The sequence below is a fragment of the Galleria mellonella genome, unplaced genomic scaffold (assembly GCF_026898425.1).
Source record: "Galleria mellonella isolate WM207_F2 unplaced genomic scaffold, CSIRO_AGI_GalMel_v1 utg99, whole genome shotgun sequence".
Taxonomy (NCBI): Eukaryota; Metazoa; Arthropoda; class Insecta; order Lepidoptera; family Pyralidae; genus Galleria; species Galleria mellonella.
This window is the reverse complement of record NW_026442184.1, coordinates 4,521,432-4,537,051: the sequence shown is the minus strand read 5'-3', so window position 1 is coordinate 4,537,051 and position 15,620 is coordinate 4,521,432. Positions and strand designations below refer to the sequence as shown.

Sequence of the window (15,620 nt, the reverse complement as noted above, 5' to 3'; positions counted from 1 at the left end):
CCCATCCTTCGACAATGAAATTCCCTTAATCGCCTCTTACGACACCCAGGAAAAGAAGAGGGTGGCCCAGTCTATGCAAAATTCTGTAAAAACGTAATGGTACATAAATTCTGAGACTCAATTTTTCGGTTCTAATGTTGGTATCTACATGATCGCCATATTAAGATTTGTTTCTTTAACTCAAGGCCATATTCACATATAAACCATGTTTTAGATAAATACAGGGGATACTTTTTTATTTCAAGCAGGATTCAGCTGATTTTTAATGACAGATAACAATAAATTATTTCTGTTTGTCCACACAGATGTGTTATTAGGCAGTACAGAATACTCGACGTCATTGGACATGTGGGGCGTTGGGTGCATATTCGTCGAGATGTTGTGCGGTGTGCCCACCTTTCCGGGAGTAAGGGATACACACGACCAACTCGATAAGATATTCAAGGTAAGAAAGATTATAGTTTGCGACCTGATGATAATATGAGTAACCCACTGTACAAAGTGGTTTATATAAAAAGGAAGTTTAAAATTATTTCTTTATTTGAAAACATTCAGTGTAGCTGGCAACTTGATCAGCCAGTGTTTTTTATATATTTGTATTTTTATATTCTAGTTGATATATATATATATATATATATATATATATATATATATATATATATATATATATATATATATATATATATATATATATATTCTCCATACGATCAAATATATACAGTATATACAGTATTACATCACATCGCGTCCATTGTTCATAGAGATAGGTATCCAATAAATATAACATTATCTTGAAGCAAATTTAATTATCAAAAATGACTGAACTTCACCGGTAAAATACATTAATTTTAAAAGTTAGTAAATTCTGCTCGTAATTTGAAAGTTTCTAAACTGAAGGTTGACTGAGGGAGAATGCTTTTAGCATTAAGTCTGACTTGTAGAGAAATGAAGAAAATATTTAAAGACTTCAAAAATTGTGTATAATATACATACACAATTTAAATAAATTCCATTTTCTTTGAGGAACGGAAGTTTTCTTAAAAATCATTTTTTAGGTTTAGATTCCGCTGATGGTTTCTGTAGAAATCAGCAACGGGATCTTAACCTATAAAGTGAAATACTAACCTCCATGGTCTACAGGTGGTGGGCACACCGACGGAAGAGAGCTGGTCAGGTGTGAGCCGCCTCCCAGGGCTGCGGACGCACGTGTCCCGATGGGGATCGTGCCCGGCCCGGCCGCTCGGCTCGGCATTCCCGCGGCTACGTGACGGCGGGCGAGACGCTGAACGACTAGCCGCCTCGCTGCTACAGCCAGACCCGTGCCGCCGGCTCGCCGCCGACCGGGCGTTGCACCATGTGTACTTTGCGCCACTGCCTCCTCGGCTTAGGGAGTTGCCCGATGGTGAGTAGTAAAAAATGTATAAAATTGATGGTAAATAAAAGCATTTTCACTATAATTAGTACTCAAATTAGCACTATAGTATTTATGACAAATTATAAACAAAATTTAAAAAATTTTGAAATTAATTTTATTTTGACTATTCTTTATAAACTTGAATGGTAAACACGCTGATGGCCTCCCTAATCTAAAGTGGTAACTGTAGTCAGCAAATAAGAACAGCATCATTACGTTATAGAATATATTGCCATGCCCAACATACTTAACCCAACATAATCCTCAAGAATAGCTTATAGGCTTTTCAAACCCTTTTATACTATCCTGTGCTGTAAAGTCATATAGCTAATGTATATATATATATTGTTACAGAGGTATCAATATTCACAGTGGAGGGCGTTTGCATGCACCCGGAAACGCGGCACGCCGCCATCAAGTGAGCGACCCACCGACCCACGTACCTTAGTTGAATCTGTTACAATTCGTTTGTCTGCATACGCAGCTCGCCGGTCGGTCCAACCAGCAGGACACTTCGACCAACCTGTAAGGTCACATCGACCCAACACAACATCACACTAGTCCTACTTAAGGTCGCTCCGACCGACACTATGCATAGAAAGCGAGCTTTATCCGATAGTTATAATAGCATGTTTCAATTCCTATAGTTTTAATGTATTGAAATCTGGTTGACTCGTTTTTGGTGGACCAAAATTTCGTGATAGTTCTCTCGTCTAGTTTAAAATTGTTCGAACGGGCATCGAATGCCAGCGACAGTATTCGTTTTTATTTCAAAACCTTATTATTTGTCCATCCGTCGTCTGCTACGTCGACATGATATTTAAGCGCTTGCTAGCTTCTAACTGAATATCCATCCATATAATTCAATTATTCTATGGTGACAAGGTAAACTGATAGGTATCGAGTGTACGAATTATATATGTATAAATATATAACAGAGCAGTGTGCCATGTATATCTATAATTGAGAAGAGTATGACGTGTTATTTTAAAAGATTTTTATGCTGGATATATGCTCATAATTTGGTAAAAATGTTGAAGATGTTTATTTATATTTATTAAGGGACGACGAAGTTTACTCTAATGCAGTCTTATGAAAATATACGGTTAATCTGAAGTACTGTACTACGAGTCCGTAAAATACCGGTATCAATCTATGTTTCGAGTAATTAGAAGTAAAACAGTGCCGACTTTTAACGTAGTGATTACTTGCTCTGTGGTCGTATAAATTAAGCGGGACTCGTAGTATGGTGCTGGAACAATTCACTGCGTTCACCTCAATCTTATGCACACATTCCTTCCACGGTGCTCAAATAGTAACGTTAGGGTGGCGAGGAGATGTGTGGCCAGTATAATATTGCTAGTACCTACAACAAGCACGCCGCTGTAGCTTCTCACATAGCGACACGCGTTATAACACGAGGTCTCGTTGCGAGATTACCATGCCCATCTGTTTTATAATTTTTCTATAAATTATTTTTATGTACGTTTCCTTTATTACTAGGCCTATAATATACTATACAAGTAATAATAGATTTTGACTGAAAAGCAATAATTACATGTGTATTTTTATGACGTTTTTTATGGTATAGAATGGCAAATTATTAAAAGACGGCTGTTAAATTAGTCAAACTTTGAATAAGCGTTGATTTTCAACCGGGCGGATACGTGTTCCTCAGCAAATATGAATTAATTTCAATAAAAAAAAAATGGTTGTGGTAATTGCGCAATGAGACCTCACGCTATTAGCACTTGCATCGACTATTTTCAGTGATACATGCGAATTGACAGGAGAAATATCTATTACCAAAATTAATTTAATATCGTCACAGATCTCAAATATATAAAAGTGTGGGACCGTCCTACTGTATATTGTATCGTGAATACGTTAAGGGAATTCGATTCGAGAACTATAATAAAATTTAATTCTTCGTGGCTGTATGAGAGACGCGTAGAGTAGATGGGAGTAGATTCCGTCTAGACTAAAAACATTAGTGAAATTAACCAGTTAGTCGAATTTTAGTGGTCCCTCACAATGTAAGATTAGGAGTGCAATGTATTGTAGTGTCCGGCACATTGGCAACTTGTATACGAAATATATTCCGGCAACTCTTCTACTTTTGAATGGTTTAATATAATCGCCCTCCCCTATTGCTGGTAAGGCTGGATCCACACTATGATACCAGTTCTCGTTTCGTTCTCGATTCGATCTCGGTAATGGTCACTAGAAATAATTCGAGATTGATCGTGACTGGAATGAAATGGGACTGAACTCTAGTAGGAATATACATATTGTTTCTTACTTAGTAATAATATTTTATCAGACCGAGATCGAATCGAGAACGAGTCGAGATCAGTATTATAGTGTGGACCCGGTCTAAGTGTCTATGATTTCAACATAGTATTAGATCCAATCGAAACGTGCTTTAAGTTCAGGTTATTAAAATAATAATCTAACTGAATCAGCTAATTCTAGAATTTTCACTACACACATATAAATAGACATATCTATAATGTTCTCCCAATAATAATACTATTTACGACAACACAGTAAGTCTGAAACCAGAACATATTCACTTTCTAGTCCTTGTGTTCTTTGGAATTCTATTCTGGAAATAACTATTCCAATAATAGAATCACTTTCCAATTCAAACGTGCTATTCGTTCCTACTCTGTAGTAACAGATAGTATTATTGAAAGCTCTGAAATATTTCAAAATAAATAACTAAATGCTTAATAGTTTTAGTATTTCTTAATGAATTCGTAATTCATTTTAAACCTTTTCACTGCTGTTCTGGTTAGAATTACATATCCGAGTGTTTTATACAAAATTTCAATTACATTTATCTTACAATTTTAATTAGTACAATTTGAAACTTAACCATTACGCATTGTAGAAGTTAATTAAGTCATAAACATGTATTTTTTTTTATAATTTATCGTAACCAAACACAAGGCCGAAGAATTGGCAGCAGCGTCCCTTGTAAAACATCATCAAAGTCTAACTGCAGTCACCAATCCACCTGCTAAGTGTGGCAACTACTGGCGAAACCCCCTAATGGGGGGAGGCCAATGTTCAGCAGTGGACGGTTAACGGCTGATATGATAATGATGATGATGAGACATGATTTTATCGTCACGATATAATATTGTAGATGTATATATACGGTACTAAAGGTACCCACTTCTTTCTCTTCCGTTCTCGCAGTTTTGGACATTAATTCTTCAAAAATCCACTGACATACAAAACCAAAGACTGGTTACTGATAAAAACAATAATAGGGACAATAACGGGCCATTGCCCAATAAACAAACATTTATATACAATAGGAGCCAGAGACGGCCCTCTATGTCGAGGCTGTTTTAACGCTGAAAAAACGGCTGCTAACGTAATCCTGGAAAATGAAGCTGTGGCCCCTCAACGTTTAGAAATCCTCGGAACCGTGAGGCTTGTGAAGATTCCAGGAAACTTCTGTGCTTCTGGTCGGCGCTGGGCTGGCTGTACTAGCCACTACTCTACGCACAACGGCCCAAATGAGAGGCTAAGCGTGAAAAAGAGAGTCCAATTTACATTTCGTACGATAATCTCTTTGGTATTATCGCCGACGAGAACTTAAAATCATTTTATTTTGTTTATCTTTTATATCGTGACAATAAAATTGTAATTGGGTTATGTTACAGTAAATTATAAAATCGTCAACTAAGCTAAATAAAGTCAAGTTGTCAGTGTGCGCGGAGAATACTAGTGAGTGTAGATCTACTTAGTGTTAGGCATGTACCGAGCTTTAGATACGTTACAGCGGGAGCGGCGCTGGACGCTACGAAATTATAAAGGCAACGGTTTATGGTATGGTCACAAATTCTAGCGCCGCTCTCGCCTCGACGCGTTGTAATATATTCGGCTCCGAACACCAAAATAGTACGTAAATTTGTATAGATCGTGAAACGCAATATTTACCGTGTACATGATTTGTTGAATTTTGTCTATATGTAATTTAAGTTAGGGCCCCGACAGCGGTGAAGCGGCAGCGATAAAGGAATTAAAGGGTGCGTTTAAAATATCAAAGGCGAGGATTACTTTTGCATGAGACGACGTGTTAATGGCATACCAAAAATACTGAATTCGAAAGCAATTGTTAAAGACATGACACTGTAATTATAATTAATTTAGCATTCTCTCTACACTTGTAATACTTACTTTTGATAATGATATTAAAATCATGAAATCGCAAATTTAATCAATAAAATCGCTCTTGCTTCCGCTTCGACCGCCAAAGGAGCCCTACAGTTAGGGAGTGAGGCAAGTTAATAATTCACCCGTTGAGTGAGGCACAGAGCGCACCTCGTGCGTATGTAACATATAAATGATACGAGATTACATGAGCATTTATAAATGAAAATAGTGAAAATTCTATTGTATACATAATTTGCATTTGTATGATGAAGAACTGATGTTAATGTCTACGTTTGCTACATTAGAGGATACGATGGAACGAATTGTGTAAATAATTATGCAATTAATTTTAGTTAAAAACCTTCGCAGTAGCGGCATGTTGATTTTCAACGGGCAAATTGATTAGATTTAATTCCAGTTAAATTAAATATGTTTAATTTCTGAGGTCGAATTGATTTAATTCAATTTCAGTGATTAAATTGAGTTGAATCATTGAAACGGCTCGTTCCAACGTCGTGTAACACACCTGTTCGACTTTCAATTCTTCAAATCTTGGTTTTACGCCGTGACAAGTAATAAATATGCTAATGGAAGTATTAACACCCGCTACTGTGAAGGCATTTGGTTTCTTAGTTTCTACTATCCTACGAGTTGCCATTGCTGTTTCTATGAGTTCCGAAATACACGGAATGATGAGATTTATTTTCTTTACATTTAATTGTAATTCATAAGTTGTATTAACTATTATTTTACGGAATTTCTGCTGATATATAGTAATGATTTTTTTTTTATTATTTTCTAATGTATAAACAATGTGCTTTTACTCGTTCAAAAGAATGTAAATACGATATTTGAACTGATAATAATAAAAGTTTTTATTTCTTAATGAAAAACTGTGTTTTATTGATACATCATACATGTCTCCCATTAGGATAGGCAGAAACAAAATCCCTTATATTATGGTGCAACATTTTAACTGGCGGAGTGGTCCCGCGTAGAATAGGCCACCAGTTCCTATCCCATGGGTGTCGTAAGAGTCGACTAAGGAAGGGCGAGGGATGGGTAGCAGCGTTCCTCTTAAAACATTTGTAAAGCCTGACTGCGGTTGCCATTCGGCTTGCTAAGCGTGGCAACTACTGGCAAACCTCCCCAAGTGGGAGACTTATGTTCAACAGTAGACAGTTACGGACTGCCATGATGATGATATTAATAACGTTACTAAATCTACGTTAAAAAAGTTAAAATTCCCAGAATACGAAAGTTTGTTCAAACATAAAATATCCATTCCATCTAGATCGTCATTCCATCTAGTAGGGGGGTCATCTTACACTGCGTTTATCCGTACGTGGTCACCACTCAAGAACCTTTCTTCCCCATCGGTTGTCGGTTCATCGAGCTATGTGACCAGCCCATTGCCACATTAGCTTGCTTATCCTTCGGGCTATGTCGGTTATTTTGGTTCTTTTGCGGATATCCTCGTTTCCGATTCTATCACGCAAAAAGACTCCGAGCATAGCCCGCTGAGTAACTTGTAGCTTTTGCATATGGGCAATCGTGTAGGACTACGTTTCGGTTCCGTAAGTCATCACTGGCAACACGCACTGGTTCAAGACCTTTGTCTTCAAAGTCTGAGGTATTTTGGATGAAAAGATGTGGCGTACTCTCGGTCGAAATTGGACTTACCCATTCGGACAATATAATATATATTAATTATGAAGCATTACTGAATAATTTATTTGAAATCGCTTAATCTGTTTCGACGTCGAAAGCCATTCGACTTCCAGAATATTCTATAAATAGGATATATTCTATTAATGGAAAGAGACATTTTAGGAGGGATCGTAGCTACCCGCTAATTACAAAGTTACAGATGGTGACATTATGTAATCTGATAATTAGACATGTTGTGGGCCAACTAATGCTCTCAAGAGATTTCAAATTTGTATTTATATTTTAAATCAACTTAGAAAGGGGAAAGATTTTTTATACGATTGCTTTTTTGTATATCTGAACCGATTTTTATTATTCTAAATATGATCAATTGTTAGGCCTTTGGGGGAAAAGGGATTGTTAGTAATGGAGACCGAGAATCCTATTGCTAGCAATATACCCAACCAGGTCGACCTCCTCGCGGTTGTCCCTGGAAACTATCATGGTTAATTCCTGATCAATTCAGCATAATGGGCTAACTGGCCTGTTTTCATTTTCATCTATCACCCTTCACTGGTGCTCCGCCAGCGTATCCCATTAGCGCAGGCGGGGCTACCATAAAATTTTCACCTATCAAAAAAAAATTGTTAGGCTTGTATATTCTAATCTAGATAAATAACGTGCATAATAAAATCAATAGTTCAGTGTCTACCTCGCATGTACAAATTAATAAATATACCTGTTATACTCTATAAAGATTAAGTAAGGTATTATTTGTAACAAAATAATCATACAGTTTTAATTTAATACGAAATATTTACAAATTTAAAGTTTTTAATGTCGATTGTCGTCATACCAAAAATAAGTTCGGTTTGAAGGGTGGGATATGGCGTGAATTTACTGGGTACGGAGGAATAACACCTGAGTCCTCAGGAATGGCAACGCATCGGAGGTATCATGGGCGAAACAGTATACTCTGTTATGCCCATAGTACTGCTCATGTCTATAGGCGACGGTTACCACTTTTCATCAGGTGGGCCGTCAGCTTGTTTGGCATTCTAAGTTGTATAAAAAAAATCTACTATATATTTACGACAAAGAAAAGGTTTTATGAGAATGTCAATATAACAAAAATAGGTCGTTAATTTAACTCAATGTCATTGAGAACAGAACTCTGCAGTTTGCAGAGTTGCCTATCTGTAAACAACAAGCACGAGTCACTGGATCACTGGAAGCGAGACCGTGAATAGGAAGTTAGAACATGAAACTGATACAACATATCGCTACAATGTGTAGCTAGTGGAATTAAATCAGCAGTATTAGTGGGTCATGCGAACTTTACTAATCGAAATGGCAAACTAGTTGCCGACTCTCCCGGTTAACCTTTTGACCGTTTGGCTTTGTTTTATTTGCTGCGCCCTTAGCCTTTCATTCGAATCGGCAACTTTATATGTACTCGAGTTTTATAATATTTCTGAAATTAACAAGTAATTTTTAAATACTGTAAACGTTTGTTCTATATTCTGTTTCTATTACTGCACTAGCATTTATCCATGACTTGGTCTGCGTGACCGGCATATATGCGTATTCACGGACCAAGATTAAAAGGCTATGTCCTTCATCCCTTATATTACATGTGCACCACATAGTGATGGATTAAAACACTCACTTTTTCATTCATAATATTAATAAGGATCAATAAACATTTAAATATAACAAAAGGACAAGCATGCCCTATGCTTGTCCTTTTTATATATTTAAACTATAGGCACGACAGTCGATATTTGTTAAATAATATCACAGCATCTAAACACCACCTAAGGGAGACTACAGAAATGTTCTATATGAATTACTATTACTCTTACTACCCCAAATCAATCGTTCTAATATCTAACATAAAGAAATTCATTCATTCATTCATTATAACATAAAGAAGATCATTTCTACAAATGGAATTATTCTTAAAATGGACTATCGGAAGATTTCTTTTAACAAGAAAACTCCACCGCCAATTATCTATCTGTCGCTGATATTAGGCCCGTCCTCAATTCACTAAAAAACTCTATCTTCCGACCGTAATTACCTACCTACCTTACAAACGGCATTATTTAATTTCCTGGAAAATGATCCTTATCTTTGTAGAATTTCCAGGTGTAAAATTCTTTTGAAACCTGGCCGTCATTAACAGATTTAGAACACAGATCAAGACAGAAATCTTTATTGTCTATTACGTTACTGTCTATTACGTTTATAACATCTGTAAAATTATGAAATAGGTACCTATTTCAAATAAATATAGCATAAGGTAAATCTAGATGTCATTACTAATAGAAATCTCGAGGTCCTTTAGATTATTTATAATGATACGAATCCGTATTACAGATAATTTGAATAATGCGTAAAAAGACCACGAATCATTGGGATTAAGGGTCTATTTGTTGTACCCACCATGTTAAACTTAAAAAAAAATCATTTTTATGCCTAATTGAATATCAGTTACACAGCTACCTATCTATCCGAACGACGAAATATGTGGTGACACAAATATTAGATATATATTTATTCAAAAAGCTGCATGTTTCAGTTATTTTATTTTACATTTAGATAGGTTAACGGACAGTACCACGGTAGGTACCTATATACAAGTTGGTAATCTAAAATAAAAAAAATATATTAATGTAATTAGACATTAGGGTGGGTAACAACCAAAGGGAGACCTTGTACATAATTCATCTGTTTGGGTACATCTGTCTCCTTCAAGAGTTGTGTTTTCATGGCTGTATTTCGCTTTGGAGGACAAGAAGATATGGCAGCGAAATTACGAGGTTACAGAGGTATAACAACTTAGTCTTCAGGAATGGCAACGTATAATAGGTATCTCGGGCCACACAGTATACTCTTTGATGTCCATAGTACTTACTGTTCATATCTATAAGCGATGGTTACTACTTTTCATCAAGTGGACCATCAGCCAACTTAACAACTCAACTTAGAAAAGTTGGATAAAACAATATACATTACTATTGTCAAAGATAAAAATATATTTACGGGAGTTAAGATTATTAGGAGCAAATTAAGGACTATATAAGTCCCTAATTTGTCATACAATAATTACATTTTACTTGACCATCTCCGAAATGGACTGTGTAAACAGAAATAAAGGAAAGAAGGTTATCTAAGAACGGCTGATACGGCCATGTGAAGAGAACCGTGAAATTCGGAGCGGCTGCCTGGCGCTGCGCCAGCTCTTTATGAATCTCCCACTAAACCGGTTTTGGCCAAATGGCACGCCATAAAAGATGTAATCGCGTAATTCTCTTTGCTGCATGAAGTATTCTCAATGTAAATATTAAGTTCAACTAATTAAAGTAACGTAACTTTTGCCTTTTGCAAACAAGCAGATGCCTCATCTGCTGGAAAATGGTAAATATGACTGTATATGTCGAGCACTATTGACCTAATCAGAATCTTGTGGCGATTCTATTCTTTCCAAATTCTTTCCAGTATAGATACTATTTAAATTATTAGTTGAATAAGTATATTACTTATTATTCAATTTAAGCATACTCATTAGTATGTATTAAAAACCCTAAGTTTATCTGAGGACACTAAAAAGGGAAAAAAACCGTTATAATATAATAGGTTTTCTTTTACAACACAGGGGGCAAACGAGCATGCGGCTCATTGATGGTAAGTGACTACCGCCGCACGTGATCACCCACAACACCAACGGCATTGCAGGTGTGCTGCCGTCCTTTTAAAAAGGTAAAAATCTCGTACAAAAATAACCATAACAATTTAAGATTGTGTCCCGCAAAAAAAACAGACTTCGAATGTGACATTAGTTATTTTGATCTAAAAACTGAACTAGTGAACCAATACTATTTCTATGTGATCATACTCTATGTCCCATCCTTTCAAATAAAAAAAGAATTTTTCAAATCCGTTCATAACTGACGGAGTTATGATTATGAGTTATATATTGTATGTTACATACAACCGAATTGAGAATCTCCTTTTTTTGAAGTCGGTTGAAAATAAATGAAGCCTTATATTTGCATACATTTATATGTAGACATATCATATACTTACGAAGCGCCTACTGTCAACTTGAAGCGGAGTGCAAACGAAGGATAAATTGCGTAACACTTGGTGCGTAAGTTAGCATCAATCAAAAGTCGGAAGAAGTCGAGAAATGATATTCCACCCTAATTATCTCCCCTCATAATCCGTGAAACAAGTCGCGTGGAATTTGTCCGTTGTTAAATGTTGAAATAAGCCTGCGAATTAATATAGAGTGGTTGTGCCATTGAAACTCCAAGATGGGTATGTTTTATGATTAAATTTAATTTTAACACTTGTTTCAAATTTATTTCGTACTTCGCACGCGTAGTTTCATAAGTAGGAAAACCAATGAAATTGACAATCTAGATGGCATATCAACATACACCTGATTTTAAGTAAAATTCTCAGTGCAAACTCAAAAAAAAATAAAGAAAAAACTGTATGAACCACATCCAAATTTAATGCCACAACAAAAATACACACAGACAAACAAAATATCTAAAAATTATTGTTTTGCCTTCCATTAGTCATGCTAAGACCCTCATATTAATTTTTCTCTAATATCTCCCATGTACAGTCATCGTCTAATTACAATTTTATTATAACTATTAATAAGGCTAGTTTTTACTCGTCCATGCAACCGGGATGTATTAATAGACCGAGATGAAAAGTAGCCTTGAAAAGTATCCTTTATCCCAATTGGTAGTATGCTAAATTCCGTGACCTCGACAGTTAGCACACTAAAAAGAAACTCGTTCGTTTCACATTTACAATAATAGTAGGGATAATATTATATTTTTAAACATAGTTAAATTGAGCAGTACCATGGACATAACAGAATATACTGTTTCGCCTATGATACCCCCCATGCGTTGCCATTCCTGAGGACTCAGGTGTTATTCCTCTGTACTTAGTAAATTCACGCCATATCCCACCCTTCAAACTGAAACGCAGCCATGCAAACACAACTGCTTCACGGTTGAAACACGAATAGGACAATGCTCATTTAATATAAAAATGAAACTACTCGAGCGACTTAAATTTTATTGTAAATTATACACACTTATGTACATCATCTCGCCGTGTGTGCCCCGGCATAGAATGGGCCACCCCTTCCTTTCCCATGGGTTTCGTAAGAGGCGACTAAGGGAAGATGAGGCATGGGCAACAGCGTCCTTCTTAACACATCCTCGAAGGCCTAACTGTAGTTGCCAACCCGCCTGCCAAGCGTGGCAAGTACTGCCAAAATACCCCTTATTGCGAAGGCTTATGTACAGCGGTGGACAGTTAACGGCTGAAATAAAATGTACATCATCTTCATACGTCTACACCTACATACATCTACATATAGGTACATATATCTACGTAACTTATATTTTATCATTATTGTTATTGTTAAAAGTACATTATTATTATACCAATCATTAAATGTTCCAACTTGGACATAGACCTCCCTCATAAGAGGATTTCTGTCAGTAGTTGCCACGCATGGCAGGCAGTTAGGCTTTGATAATGTTTTAAGAAGGACGTTGCTAGGCTGCTACCTGTTTGTAAAATATGCTGGTTCTTGTTATTATATATTGTTATTTATTATTTGTAAGTAAAAATACCATCTGTTGACTTGAAATATTGTATATATTGTTTTATTTTCAATTGTTTATAAATATTCTTTTTTATAAAAAACTACAAATGTCAATATATAAAAACTTTTTAAACACTACCCAACCCACGACCATTAAATTCCCTTAGTCGCCTTTAATCATACATGTAACATACAAATTGTTACTTTAAAAAGACCAATAGACACCAAAATAATACTTTTAGATTTTTTTTCTGTCTGTCTATCAGTATGTTTGTTTCAGCATCACGCAAACTACTAACACCAAATCGGTTGAGATTTTTACAGTATTTCTATAAAATGTAAAAGCTTGTAATATACATATATAAACTACTTTTAAATACTTAAAAAAGAAAAAGAGACTATGCGTTCTATATTTTGCGTTCAGAGTTCAATGCCCTAATACAAAATATTGACGTCACTAGGAACGCTATGATCTTTATGCGACGCGCTATCGCCTACCCGCTTGCTATTCGCTAACGCAGTGAGATCGCGGCGGTCAACAAGAATGATCGTTTAACGTTCTAAACTAATAATACAATACAAAAAAAAATCAAATATGACGTCCATATTGACTTTGAGCAAGCAACAAGAAAAATTAATTGAGTTAGTTAAACAGAGACCTTTACTGTACGATTTATGTGATGTTGATAATAAAAATCGTGTTAAAAAAGCGAAAGCCTGGCTTGATATAGCAAAGGAAATGGGCTCGAATGACGGTGAGACTTAATATTATATCTTTAGTTCCTTTCTTCTCCCTTTTTTAGTCTTACAATTTTTCTGTTATGCCTTGACCAGACACATTTTAATTATTCCTCTCCATCCTAAAATTGCTTGAAAGAGATCGTAATTTAACGATAACGCTGCCCATTGTTATATCTTTGTCTTGCTTTTATGTAATAAAGTTTATGTAATTAATTATCCCTTTTGTGTATGTTTATATGGTTGAACGTTATATTTAATGTGTATCATTCTTTGAAGGATATACATTTTGACGTTAATAGATAACAAACTAAGTAACAAACTTTTTTTATAATATTATTGTAAGGATTTGAATATGAGTTTATTTGTTTGTTACCTCTTAGCTCCTTAACTATTTTATCGATTACTGTGAAATTTGTTAAACACCATGTATATGCGATGAAGAAGGATGCAGGTTACTTTTTATCGTAATGAACATATTCCAGTCACGCGAAGGAAGCCGCGGGTAAAATCTAGTAAAGTGTAAATTACATATTCTATAGTATAGTATAAATAAAAATTATTTCTAAAAATTACTTTCTAATCATTCTTTCTTGTCTTTGAAATCTTCAGAATAGAATTGTAATCTAATTAACTATTTGTTTCTTTTGACCTCAGTTTCTCTCTGGCGCTACAAATGGAAGGGCCTGAAAGATAATTACACCAAATATAAGAAATACAACGAAACTTCCGCTGGACAAGCATATAAGAAGTACAAAAATTGGCCTTGGGCTGACAACATGAAGTTTTTAGATAATTATAATACTGCGAAAAAGACAATAGAAATCAGGCGTATTAATCAAGATGACCTCGCAGAAATGTATAATCGGGATTCACATCATAATGCGGTTATTGAAAATTCTCCCGTTGAAGAATTCCAAGATTCTGGCGAAGGTTTCGAGAGCATTGACAGTTCAAAGATTAGCGGAACGCTACAAAATAATCCACAGTTACCTAACGAGAGATGTGGCTTAATTGAGAAATTAGATGGAACGGATCTTTTCTTTTTAAGTTATTCCCAAACTTTCAAAACACTGCCAAGTAGAATGCAAACTATGTTGAAGTTGGAAATAGCGACGTTATTCGCTAGATACGAGACGATTATTAGTGACGGACGCCCTCCTGAGTCTATAAACTCACCGCAAACAATGAGAGAGGTACACGAGAATTATGACGAGGAATCTCTAAATGACCCTTTGACTGACGTCTCTGTCAAACAAGAAAGTCCCTGGGCTTAAATATTTGACGCGTTCCTTGCGAATAAGAGTCCAGAACTTTATTAATATAATAGTATTGAAGGTCAGACAATTATAAACTGGGCAATTGGCTCAAAGATGCGTCCTAATTAAAAATATTTTGAATTGCCTTATTTATTTTTTGCCTTATTTGTTTAACCAATCCACCAATAATTTTAACGATCAAACTATATATAGCTTAATGCTCAATAGTATGGGCAGCAGCGACCCTCTTAAAATGTCGTCAAAGCCTAACTGCGGTTGCCAATCCGTCTGCCAAGCATGGCAATTACTAGAAAAACCCCCCAAGGGGGAGACCTGTGTACAGCAGTGGGCAGTTAATAGCTGATACGATGATGATATGATATTGTATAAGATTTTATGAGTTCCTTCTATTGAACTTAAACTTAAACTTAAACTTTCACGTTGTATTTACATATTTCAAATACACTATGGGGACTTAACACGATGAGAACTTTTTTCAGGTAAACAGTACGTACCTGCTTCTTTGAATTTGAGAATCAATGGAACAGTTCACTTCTAGATGGCGTATTAAGGTAAAACGCATACCAGATTTAAGGGTAAACTTTCAGGAATATAACTACCAATACCGTATCCATTTTGGCTTAATAGTGTTCGCATGATGCCGCAACATATATACAAACAGGTTTTATGAAGTCCCCTCATATAAATTTTTCTTAAATATTTCTCATGTACTCGTATA

General features: G+C 35.6%; 2 protein-coding genes across 4 annotated transcripts in view; both read left to right on the top strand.

Moving 5' to 3' along the window:
* LOC113521498 (cyclin-dependent kinase 14) overlaps nt 1-6,480 on the top strand; it is a 112,694-nt gene extending 106,214 nt beyond the window's left edge. For all 3 annotated transcript variants that reach the window (XM_026907036.3, XM_031912768.2, XM_026907037.3), the window contains exons 9-11: nt 306-445; nt 1,141-1,402; nt 1,769-6,480. In XM_026907036.3, the coding sequence (XP_026762837.1) occupies nt 306-445; nt 1,141-1,402; nt 1,769-1,836 (470 nt within the window). In that variant the 3' untranslated portion in view covers nt 1,837-6,480. The remainder of the gene's footprint in view (nt 1-305; nt 446-1,140; nt 1,403-1,768) is intronic.
* A 6,781-nt stretch (nt 6,481-13,261) lies between these two features.
* LOC116413460 (uncharacterized) lies at nt 13,262-15,024 on the top strand. The gene is made up of 2 exons (XM_031912875.2): nt 13,262-13,639; nt 14,280-15,024. The coding sequence occupies exons 1-2, from the start codon at nt 13,480-13,482 to the stop codon at nt 14,897-14,899; spliced, it is 780 nt and encodes a 259-aa protein (XP_031768735.1). The 5' UTR covers nt 13,262-13,479; the 3' UTR covers nt 14,900-15,024.
* Nucleotides 15,025-15,620: the final 596 nt, after the last annotated feature.

Coding starts and splice junctions, on each gene's coding strand:
- LOC116413460 (XM_031912875.2), top strand. CDS start 13,480: ATGACGTCCATATTGACTTTGAGCAAGCAACAAGAAAAATTAATTGAG. Junction 13,640..14,279: donor GGAAATGGGCTCGAATGACG/GTGAGACTTAAT, acceptor TTTTGACCTCAG/TTTCTCTCTGGCGCTACAAA.